The 11,504-nt window shown below is 60.4% G+C and overlaps 1 protein-coding gene across 1 annotated transcript; it reads left to right on the top strand.

The window, feature by feature from the left end:
* The first annotated feature begins 5,858 nt into the window (after nucleotides 1–5,858).
* Nucleotides 5,859–9,116, top strand: BMP4 (bone morphogenetic protein 4). The gene is made up of 3 exons (XM_045016504.1): nucleotides 5,859–6,089; nucleotides 6,817–7,193; nucleotides 8,132–9,116. The coding sequence occupies exons 2-3, from the start codon at nucleotides 6,824–6,826 to the stop codon at nucleotides 8,971–8,973; spliced, it is 1,212 nt and encodes a 403-aa protein (XP_044872439.1). The 5' UTR covers nucleotides 5,859–6,089; nucleotides 6,817–6,823; the 3' UTR covers nucleotides 8,974–9,116.
* Nucleotides 9,117–11,504: the final 2,388 nt, after the last annotated feature.

Below are 11,504 nucleotides of genomic sequence, written 5' to 3'. Positions count from 1 at the left end.
GTTAGGGTGATATTTTACCAGCTTTGATGGGCTCTGAGATCAAATACTTTGCAAAAAAGATGTTGCTTTTAAATATCCTGGTATAGGAATAAAGCAGGGGTATGTCAATGTAAGCATTGCCCTTTGTCCACACACGTACTTTCAGTGATGTCAGTAGACATTTGTAATGCATGGGCCATGAATGAGCTAAAGAAAATGGAATAAAAAATAAAATAAAAAAGCAATGTTATCCTAGTTCTGTAGTATCACTGCAGCTCTGGTGTGTAACATCACATCCTCAGCTCAGACTCTATAAATACTTGGGGCACAATGACATGGTGGTTTCTTGGATGTGTTGCTTTACAGTTACCATTTCTGAGTTTGTTCCAGGTTGTGTTACCGTATTAAATGTAGGTGGTCCTGTAGCATTGAAGGCCAGAGTTCTCCTAGGTGGCTAAAACTGTAGGTTCAGGTCCTGCACCTCTATGCAGCAAATTTCCCACTGCCTTCAGTGCTAGGTATTGAGGGGTGAAAAGGCTGAATGAAACTGTGCCAAGCAACATCTGCGATGCAAGAGAGCAGTATGACAACACTAGAGTCAGTTTTGGGGCTAACTGAAAGTAACAGGATGAAAGAACCTGGAGATGAAATCATCCATGGCCACTTCTCTGGCTATATCTGTGTCTCTTTCGGCTTTAGACCTTTGGATAGGCTTGGATAGTGCATAGGGTGACCAGGTGTCCTGATATTTGGGGCTTTGTCTTATATAGGCACCTATTACCCCCCATCCCAATTTTTCCACACTTGCTGTCTAGTCACCCTATTAAGGCATGTTCCTCAACACAAAGTCAGTGCTTGGTGATATCACTGAATTATGATAATGGGACAATGTCTGAAAGAACGGCAGCATTGATGGTGTTTCCTTTGTTTCTGATGTGGCTGTCCAGGGTGCTTTTTCTCTCAGTATGTGGAAGTCCCTTCACTAAGGGAGACTTGTGCCTGGTCTACACTTATGGCTGCCTATGGAGTGCAGGCACTACACATAGAATCATAGATATCAGGGTTGGAAAGGACCTCAGGAGCTCATCTAGTCCAACCCCCTGCTCAAAGCAGGACCAATCCCCAGACAAATTTTTGCCCCAGATCCCTAAGTGGCCCCCTCAAGGATTAAACTCACAACCCTGGGTTTAGGAGGCCATTGAGCTAGCCCTCCTCCCAGCTATGAAAGGTGCCAGCAGGAGGACATGGGAGGCTTGGGTGAGTAGAGAGCTGGGTAGGGGACATGCCTTAGGGTTCAGGAGTATGGGGCACTCTCCTTGCCTAAGCCGTGCCTCACTGTCTACACTGCTGTTCATACCCACGTGATCTGGGTGTGCGTGTCTGTACTCTACACACCCCCATCAGTGTAGACCTTTTGAAAGCTAGTGAACCCCCATTGTCTTCCCAGGGGGTTCACTACCTCCAAGGTGACTGGAGGTGAAGCCCCTGTTTCAAGGACAGCTGGGTCTGACCCAAAATCTCAGATGTGAACTGCCTTGAAGTCTGCGGAAGTCTGCATCTGAATGGTGCAGCTGGCCTATGTCTGTGGTGAGCCAACCCCGCCCCACCCCAGATCACGGTTCCCAGCTTTCACGCGGTAAATCAGCACCCCGGCTGTCACAACAAGCCAGAAATCAAGCTAATCCCATTTCAAAACAAGGCCAAAACAAGCCAATCCCTAAGAACCCAACACTCTGTGACTAGATCCCCACTGCGTGCAGTCTAGGGCTGGGGTAGGCCCCGAATTCCCACAAATACACACCCTGACCCTGGAAAAATGCACTGCCTGACAATACTGAGCTCCCCAGGGATTGACTATGGACTTAGATTCGCTGGGCACCCCCGACTCACTCTCCTGCTTGCCGGGAGCTGATTAAAAAAAAAGAAATAACAAGCTACAACAAGCAACAAACTACAAGCCAAACAAGCTACAAGCCAAAAACTAGCCAACAAGCAACTCACAAGCCAATTGCGCTGAAAACAAGCCCAATGGCTGCGTTTTTTCTGTGGGTTTGACATGTCTGCCCCAGATCCCAGCCACCTTCAGGAAAGTGTGGATCTGGGGTTGAACTCTGAGGGGTGGGTCCATCCCTCATTCAAGCAATCAGCTGGCGCGATTACTGTGATCAGGGTAGTCTCTAAATACCTGTGTCTGAAGCGTACACCAGTCAGCGGCAGGTAGTCTGTGCATCCTTTGGATTGCCATTGCATGGGGTCGGCTAGTCCAGCCTGGCCGTGGGGGGGAGGGGGGGAGTGACATCCTCACAGGTGGCTGATGGGAGCTCCCAGGACTTGCATGCAGGAGCCCAGTGAACTGGCTGGGGTGGGTTAGCCTGGTCCCTGGTGTGGGTTAGCCAGGGAAGGCAAAGTGGGAGGAAGGGATGTGGGAGAGGTCGGGGGAAAGGAAGAGAAGAGGGGGAGAGAGGACACTGACTTCTGAAGTTGGCGCTGGTGACAGGGGCGGCACTAGCCATTTCGCCGCCCCAAGCACAGTGGCATGCCGCAGGGGGCGCTCTGCCGGTCGCAGTCCCGTGGCTCTGGTGGACCTCCCGCAGACGTGCCCGCGGAGGGTCCACTAGTCCCCCGGGTCCGTGAAGCATCCGCAGGCATGCCTGCGGGAGGTCCACTGGAGCCACGGGACCAGCGGACCCTCCACAGGCACGTCTGCGGGAGGTCCACCGGAGCCGCCTGCCACCCTCCCGGCGACCGGCAGAGCGCCCCTCGCGGCATGCCACCCCAAGCACGCACTTGGCGTGCTGGGGCCTGGAGCCGCCCCTGGCTGGTGAATACCCATGCAAAGTGGCTTTAGCAAGGACCGAGGGTGCTGCTGGCAGCTGACTGTGGTGTCCCCTCAGTGCTGGGATTAGCATTTAGTACAGGGGTGGGCAAACTTTTGGCCTGAGGGCCACATCTGGGTATGGAAACTGTATGGCGGGCCATGAATGCTCACGAAATTGGGGGTTGGGGTGTGGGAGGGGGTGAGGGCTTCGGCTGGGGGTGCAGGTTCTGGGGTGGGGCTGGGAATGAGAGATTGGGCATGCAGGAGGGTGCTCCTGGCTGGGACCTAGGGGTTCGGAGGGTGGGAGGGGGACCAGGGCTGGGGCAGGAGGTTGGGGCGTGGGAGGGAGTCAGGGGTGCAGGCACCAGGCAGTGCTTACCTCAAGCAGCTCCTGGAAGGAGCGGCATGTCCTCTCTCTGGCTCCTATGCAGAGGCGCGGCCAGGTGGCTCTGCCCCATCTGCAGGTGCTGCTCCTGCAGCTCCCATTGGCCGTGGTTGCTGGCCAATGGGAGCTGCGTGGGCAGTGTGCGAAGCCTCCTGGCTGCCCCTATGGAGGAGGGATGTGCCACTGCTTCCGGGAGCCATGTGGAGCCCTGGCATGCATGGAGTGGAGCAAGCCCTCGACCCTGCTCCCTGGCTGGTACAGGGACAGCACCGGACCCTGCTCCCCAGCTGGAGCTCGAGGGCAGATTAAAATGTCCGAAGGGCCAGAGGCAGCCCCCAGGCCGTAGTTTGCCCACCTCCCCAGACTGCTGTGTGTGCCCCCCTGCTTCCTGCACCCTCCATCAGAGCGTGCCAAGGATCATGCTGGTGCATGGACCTGTGGTGAGAGATTGGGGCAGCACCACCTGCCCTGTGTCACCCCAAGGACGATGCTCCCCCCCAGACCTGACTCTGGGCTGGGGGTAACCAGGCCTCTTTCCCCATCTGGTGGGGAGGGGGGAAAGAGACCAGATCTGTAACCCTCCCAGCGCGGCTGCTTTTCATTCCCAAACTCTGCCTCCTCTAGCGCAGGGAGAGGCGACTCCCCAGGTCCCCTTTCAAAGGCAGTGTCCTGCGTGATCCTTGGGGGTGTCCGATATCCTCTTTGTGCGCTCCCCACCCCGCATATTCCTTGGGGTGATCAGCCCCCCAGGGACGTTCTTTGGGTCTCACCAGGCGAGCGCAGGTGACAGCTGTTCGCCGAGGGTGCGGTGCGCTTGGCTGAGGATTTCCGAGGCGCTTCTCCTTGCGGGGGGAGGAGACGGACGGGTAGAGGGAGTAAACAGCGGCTTGATTTCGGGTGATGTCCGCATCTGCCCCGTTCTGCCGGAGGAGCGTGGTCTGATCGTGAAAAGGGGACCTGAGGATTTGGAGCGCCGCCTGGTTCCTCTGCTTTCGGGGGGGGGGGCATTTTTCCTCCTCCGCAGGTGACAAGTTCTACAAATACAATCCTGGGCTTAAAGGGAAGGGCCAGACCCAGCCGTCCCAAAGCGGGACCATCTGAAATCTCCTTATTCGCACTTCTAAAGAGTTTCCTCTAAGTTCGTTTTAAACCGCCCGTCACTGAGGAACCTGCCTTCCAGCCTTTGAGGAAGCGTCGGGTTGACCCGCTTTCCTTCAGTCGCAGTTACTACGCAATAACCCCCCCTCTCCTGCATTTTCAAACATCAGCGGTTCCTGTTTAAAACTCGCCAAGCCCCGACCGGGGGACGCTGCTGCACCTGCAGTCCCCGGGGAGATCGTAGCTTTCCAGTGCAGCGCGGAGCAGGAGATGCTGAGTGAATCCGCGCTATTTCCTGTCCAAACGGATTTCGGTTTTTATTATTGCTCCTTTTCACGAGTTCACAAGAGCGAGCCACGGGGACAAGTGAAATACACCAGGTGAAGTGGGTGGTCAGCGAGAGACAGGGCGGAATGCGGCTGCTAGGACGGGGTTGGTGCCAGGCTCAGGTGAGTGGGGATGGGGTGGGATGGGATGTCTCTGCTAGCTGGGCTCTGTGGCGCTCCTTGATGGCCCTGCTTTGGGCCTGAGAGCGCTGGGAAAGGTGGTGCCCCGGTTTTGACTTGACCCCGTGTAATGTTTTTCAATAGGCCCTGTCCGATGACAGACTCCTGCTTCCAAGCGTCCCTACACGCCTGTAAATTACTCGAGCTGCTGAGATGTCCAGTTCTGGGAAGCCGGCATGTAGCGGTAAGAATTAACTGAACACTCAAGTGCCAAGACAGGGGGTGGGGGAGGATCAGATGCCAAAGGCTAGTTCCTATCTGACTTGCTCCTAGAAGCGAGGAAGACGTTCCCAGGGCCCCCTCCCTCAGCTGGGGAGCTCAGCGTCAGGCAAAGCTCCCTGCCTTTTCTCCCGGGTTTGATGGCGCTGGTGAAATTGACCAGGCCTTGGGTTGCCGTCGTGTTGTTGTGTTTTTAAACTCAGGTGGGAGCTTGAATCGCAGCAAAACAGGCCTCTGCCCTATTCGCAAATCCTTCTGTCGGTTTGTGAAGAACATCAGGATTTGACAGCCCCCCCCCATCTAATTCAATGCTGGCAAGATTCCTGCAGGCTGGGGAACACGAGGGTTCTCCCCCATGTGTCTAGTCCTCTTGCTTAGGGTTATTTTGCACCAAAGGTGCAACGCTGGGGGACACGTGCGCTCAGTGTGTGTGTGGGGGGGGGCGGGGGGTTACTTTATCTACGGGGAGGGAGAGCTGCTGGGTCGCACACACAGGCTTCGCTAGACAAGCGCCAGGCTGCAGGGGGAGGAGGGGCAGGGCAGGGCCGGGCTGACGGGGGGCAGTGGGGCGCTGGAGCGGTGGGGCTGGGAGGCCGGCTGCTCAGGAGCTGCAGTTCTAGACACACAGGGTCGGTGCAAGCGCAAGGCAAAGGAGGGGGGGTCTCCAGTTTAAAGCCCGATCCTGCTCCCCCTGCAGTCCCCCTCACCCCCCACCCAGGCCAGGGGATTTCAGTCGGGGCAGGGCCCGGCCTGCCCCTGCCCCTTGGCAAGAGGAGGTTTCTCCAGCCAGGAGACTGACAGGGGCGGAGGGGCGGGACATCCCTTTTGGAGCCCAGGGGGGGCGGTGCCCGGCTGTGACGGACAAGCGGTGCAAGGAGTGACTGGGGCCCACGTGACTCTCCGGGGCTGGAAGAAAAACAGAGCCAGTCCGCTTTGGAGGCTCATTGGATTCAACTATTCACTTTAGGAGCCGCTCCGGAGTCCCAGCCCCGGCAGCCTCCGAGCCCCTGAGCTTTTCCACCCGTTTGTTCCAGACTGGCTGGCAAGAATCATGGACTGTTTTTCCATGCCTTGTTTGCTGTCAGTGAGTAGCCCCTTCTCCTCCTTCTCCTCCTGCCCGCGGGCTGGGAAGGGGTGTCACAGCCTGGCTCGGCTCCCCGCTGCCTCCCGGGGCTGGCCGGCCGGCGGGCCGCCCCCCTCCGAACAGATCGGGGGCTTTTCGCCCTCTCTCCGCCTTGGCTTCGCCGTGACCCGAAATCCCAGGGACTTCCCTCCTCCTGGCTCTCTCCGGCGGGTCCTCGCCTTTCCCCCCAACCCCTGGAAGGCCGCGGCCAAGCTGCAGCCGCGCAGCGCCGGCAAAATAAGCCAAGGGAGGGGGACACGTTGTTTCGGTGCAAACCCCTCTGCGCGGGGATCCATATGCTCCCGGAGACCCCCCCACCCCTGCACCGGCCCCTGATCAGCTGCACTGCAGCCATCCGTTGGGCTGGCGAGGAGGCGGGAGGGAGAGGGGAGAAATTCCACCCAAGCCCGATGTTGGCTGTTTATTCTCGAAAGAAGTTAGGCGGAGACCCTGGCTGAGATAGCAGGGCCCGGACAGATGAGCCGGATTGCGGCTCTCTGATTGTGGGGGCTCTGGGGCCGTCAGCAGCTCCCAGCGAGCCCATTACAGGCGAGCCCTGTGCCTCCGAGCCGCGTTCGCTGCGGCGGGCTCGGGGTTTGGGGGGAGGGGGAGGCGGGGGGGCTGTTTTTAATCTTGACCCTCCTTGTTGTTGCGTTTTTGTTGTTGTTGTTTTTTTTGGGAACCCCAGAGACACCATGATTCCCGGTAGCCGAATGCTGATGGTCATTCTGCTATGCCAAGTTCTGCTCCGAGGCGCTACCCAGGCCAGTCTGATACCCGAGCCGGGGCGGAAGAAAGTCGGAGAACTCCAGGCTCAGGCAGGATCTGGACGCCGCTCCGGGCAAAGCCATGAACTCTTGCGGGGTTTCGAGGCGAGTCTGCTGCAGATGTTCGGGCTCCGCCGGCGGCCGCAGCCCAGCAAAGCAGCCGTCATCCCCGCGTACATGCTGGATCTCTACCGGCTGCAGTCCGGGGAAGAGGAGGAAAGCCTGCAGGACCTCAGCCTGCGCTATCCCGAGAGACCCGCCAGCCGGGCCAACACCGTGAGGAGTTTCCACCACGAAGGTCAGTGCCGCAGTTCTGGGGGGAGGGAGGCGATCGGGATGTGGAGACTCCCAGCTCAGCCAGCAGCAGGATGCAGGCGGACTCCCCCCCCCGCCCCCCAGCCCGATGGCCTGGGCTGCTCCCGCGGCTGCATTCTCCAGCATCCCGCGCTGAGATTGGCATGGACCCGTTTTGGCGAAGGGCTCCAGTCACTCCGGGTTTGTGCCCGTGTCACCCCCTCCTGAGCTCCCACGGAATTCACTCCGGATTCAACTCCGGAGTAACCGAGATCCCTCCCAAATCGCGGCCCGTGTGTGTTTGTTTTGAAATAGCAACGCGATCGCTGCCTGCTTGGGCTTTTTTTTTTTTTTTTAAAGAAAGAAAATAAAAAACCTCCTCGATCTTGAATACCGACAACAGCGTGTTTGTGAGGTTCGTTCAATGGGGCCTTGTAATCTGATCCAAATGTTTCGTAGCGGATGTTTCTTTTCCAAAGTCAAGCGGAGCTATTAATCCACCAGCATCATTGCTGTGTCGGAATTTAACCCCCCCCTCGCCGCCTCCCCAGTAATGGGATCAACAAGGCAGGGCTCTCTGTTTCCCAATCGCTGGGCAGCTTGTGAGCAGGATCCTTGGGGTGGGTGGGGGTTAAAGAAACGTTGTTTTAACCCACCCCCCGGGTCTGTAAATCCATAGGAATCAGGCCCCGTGGCGGTGAAGCGGGGTTCCGGGGCAGGAGCTGGTTGGACACGGGAGATGATGCGTTGGCGAGCAGGGGGGGAGGTTGCTGCCTCGCCTTTTGGAGGCACCCGGGGATGTGGACAGGGAGGGCTGAGCTCTCTCTCTGCGGGGCTAGGGACAGGTGAAGCGGTGCGGCCGGCAGGGAGGAGCGGTGGGGCCCGACTCCCCCGGCGCCGTGTCTGGGGGCCCCCAAACGTTCACACGCTTGGTTTTTGCAGAACACCTGGAGACCCTCCCCGGGCCCAGCGACCCTCCCCGCGTCCGCTTCCTCTTCAACCTCAGCAGCGTGCCGGAGAACGAGGTGATCACCTCGGCCGAGCTGCGGCTGTACCGGGAGCAGCTGGGAGCGCGGAGCCCCGCGTGGGAACGGGGCTCGCACCGGATCAACATCTACGAAGTGCTGAAGCCCCCGCCGGCCCGCGGGCAGGTGATCACGCGGCTGCTGGACACGCGGCTGGTGCATCACAACGTGTCCCGGTGGGAGAGCTTCGACGTGAGCCCCGCCGTCCTCCGCTGGACCCAGGACAAGCAGCCCAACCACGGGCTGGCGGTGGAGGTGACCCCGCTGCTCCCGGCGCCGGCCGGGCCGGGGACTCACGTCCGGATTAGCCGATCTTTACCTCAAGGAGCCGGGGACTGGGCCCAGCTGAGGCCGCTGCTGGTCACGTTCAGCCACGACGGCCGGGGCCACGCACTGACCCGCCGGGCGCGCCGCAGCGCCAAGCACCAGCGGCCCCGCAAGAACAAAAAAAACTGCCGCCGCCACGCGCTCTATGTGGATTTCAGCGACGTGGGCTGGAACGACTGGATCGTGGCCCCCCCGGGCTACCAGGCCTTTTACTGCCACGGGGACTGCCCCTTCCCCTTGGCCGACCACCTCAACTCCACCAACCACGCCATCGTGCAGACCCTGGTGAACTCCGTGAACGCCAGCATCCCCAAGGCCTGCTGCGTGCCCACGGAGCTGAGCGCCATCTCCATGCTCTACCTGGACGAGTACGACAAAGTGGTCCTGAAAAACTACCAGGAGATGGTGGTGGAGGGGTGCGGGTGCCGTTAAAAACCCGCCCCCCCTCCCCCTCCCCCGCCAGGACTGCTTGTGCCAGCTGGACCCTGAGCTAAACTAAACGTTCACCTTATTTATGACTTTACGTGCAAATGGGTTGACAATAATGATCCTATATTTTGACAAAATATATTTATAACGACATATTAAAAAGGAAAAAATAAAGCGAGTCATTATTTTAAAGGTAAAAGGCATCTGCTGTGTGCGGCGCCTGAGGGGGCCAGGCTGGAGAGGATCTTTCTGCAATGGGGACGATTCGCTTTCTGGTTCTTGGCTGGGGGGCAGGCAGGAGGGGAAAGCCCCGGGAACTCCGGCTTGGCCGCCCCGGGGAGCGACCCTGGACGTGCTAACTTGCTGGAAGCGTTTGCAAAAGTGCCTGTGAAAAGCGGGGCTCACGCCGGAGGGGTTTGTGCTGAACCGGCGGGGGGTTTGATGTCCCCCACCCCCCAGTGTTCAAAGCGATTCGCGTGTTGTTCTGGAGGGGGGGGGGAGGCGGTCATGGAGACGTTAATGGAAGGTTTGCATGAGCCTTTGAAGACCAGATCTCCCAATTACACCCCCCCCCCAGCAGTTCCCTATGGGTTATGCTAACGCCCACCTGCGGCTGCGGCTGCTGCCCCGGGGCTGCGCAGCGGGAACGGCGGGGGGAGATGCCTTTAAAACTCTCGGGTTCGGAGCCGAGCGAGGCTCCGTCGCAGGAGTGCGGGGCGTATCGGGGGCTGCTGTCGCTTTGACTCCGGGGGATTCGGCTCCGGCGGGGTTTTCTGGGCGACCTCGGGTCAGTTCGCAGCGGGCTGAGCGGGGGCGGGATCCTCGGGGAAAGGGCCGGGGGCGGGGTGTGCACGGGGCGCTCGTGTTCTCCAGCCTGCCGAAGCGGGCAGCTGAGGGGAAAGCAACCAGCCCAGCCGTGGCCGGGCTGCCAAGCGCTCAGCTCCCCGGGGAGGGCAGGTGGAGGGGCCGGAGCAGGCCAGGGCGGTCGCGCTGGAAAACGCCCCGCAGCGAGGTGCCTCCCCCCGCGGCTCCCCGTTGCTGACATCGTCTGGGTCTAGCGGGGGCCGATCCGGAGCGATCGGGCCCCGCTCCCCCAGCGGTGCCCGCTTCCCGGCCGCTCCTAGGACTTGAACTAATCCCCCCAGGCGCGGGTCCCACTGGCTGGCCGCTTGTCCGGACCGGAGAACGCGGCTTGTTTGTGCAGCCAGCTCTGGGGGCTGGGGAATTTACCGTGACATCCCGCGAATTGCATTTACCTCGTTAGCGGCCCGGCCCTTCGCGCTGCTTGGAAAACAAAGGCCGGCGGCCCCCCCCCCTTAACGCTTGCAAGCCCGCTCGCCACTCGGGCCAGCCCCGGGGGGATTCTGCATGCGGGGGGGGGGTTGTTCTGTTTGCGTGGGGGTGCCCCGGACTAATACCCCGGGATCCGAGAGCCAGCAGGGCTAGCAGCGGGGAGGGGGCCCGGGACTAGCAGCGGGGAGGGGGCCCGGGACTAGCCCACCGCCCCCAGCTGCTTTGCACCTTCTCTCCCCTGCCAGCGCGCGGAGACACTGGCCGAGCCGCCGCAGCGATCGCTGGGTGGCTTAAACCGACCCCCCCAGCCCGGAGCGGAGCGTGCAGCCATCGCTCCTTGTTACCAGCCAAGAGCCCCGGGCAGGTGCGGGCTCTGCCCCGCAGCACCCCCAGGTCCTGCAGCGTCTTTCCCCGCTCGCCAGCCCGGCCCGGCCCGGCCCCCCGCAGCCCAAACCGGGAGACACTCGGCCCGACCGGCTGCAGGGGCCGGACTGGCTCCAGCGGGCGTGGGGCGGGTAGGGGAGCTCCCCGGGGAGCCCGGCTGCGAGCCAGGACGCGGCGCTGGGCTCCAGGAGGCTCTTTTGGGTCGCCCCCCGCCCTCATTCCTGTCTTGAGCCGGGAGATCTATGGCCCGGGGCAGCGGCGACCTGCTGCCTGCGCTTTGATGGCGGCGGCGGAGCAGGCAGGGCCCGGCCCAGGAATGAATTTCATTGGGAAGTGGCAGAAGCTCCAGGGGGAAGCGCCTTGCAGCTGCCTGACAGGGCAATTACTGCCCGCTCCACTGATCTGCGCCGCTGGAGATAACCCGGCTGGGGGGCCCCCCGGGGAATGGCCTCCAGAGCCAGCAGCTCCTCGCCAGTCTCCGGCCCAGGAGCAGGAGCAGCCGCCGAGCGGGCACCCTGCAGGGCAAACCCCGCTTGGCAAGAGAGAGCGTCTGAGCGGGGGGGGAGGTGGGTGTTGCACTGCTGTAAAAATTCCCCATCACGGCTGGGTTTTTTAAAAATGCCTTTTTAGGCCCCCACTTATCCACCTGCTGAACCTCACTAGGGCGAGAAGGGCAGGCAAGGGGAACGCTCCTCCTAGTAAAGGTAAGCGGCACCCAGTCTTTGCAGCATGGAGAGGGGACTCAGGTGGTTAACGGAGGGTGAGGGTTATAAAAACCAGTCTGCCCCTGCATGTTGGTTTTTGCATTTAACTGGTGCAAGCCAGGGCTTTGGGCCTGCACTGAATGGTGCACCTGC

The sequence above is a fragment of the Mauremys mutica genome, chromosome 4, assembly GCF_020497125.1.
Source record: "Mauremys mutica isolate MM-2020 ecotype Southern chromosome 4, ASM2049712v1, whole genome shotgun sequence".
Classification (NCBI taxonomy): Eukaryota; Metazoa; Chordata; order Testudines; family Geoemydidae; genus Mauremys; species Mauremys mutica.
The sequence above is the reverse complement of the archived record's forward strand: the minus strand, read 5'-3'. Positions and strand labels throughout refer to the sequence as shown.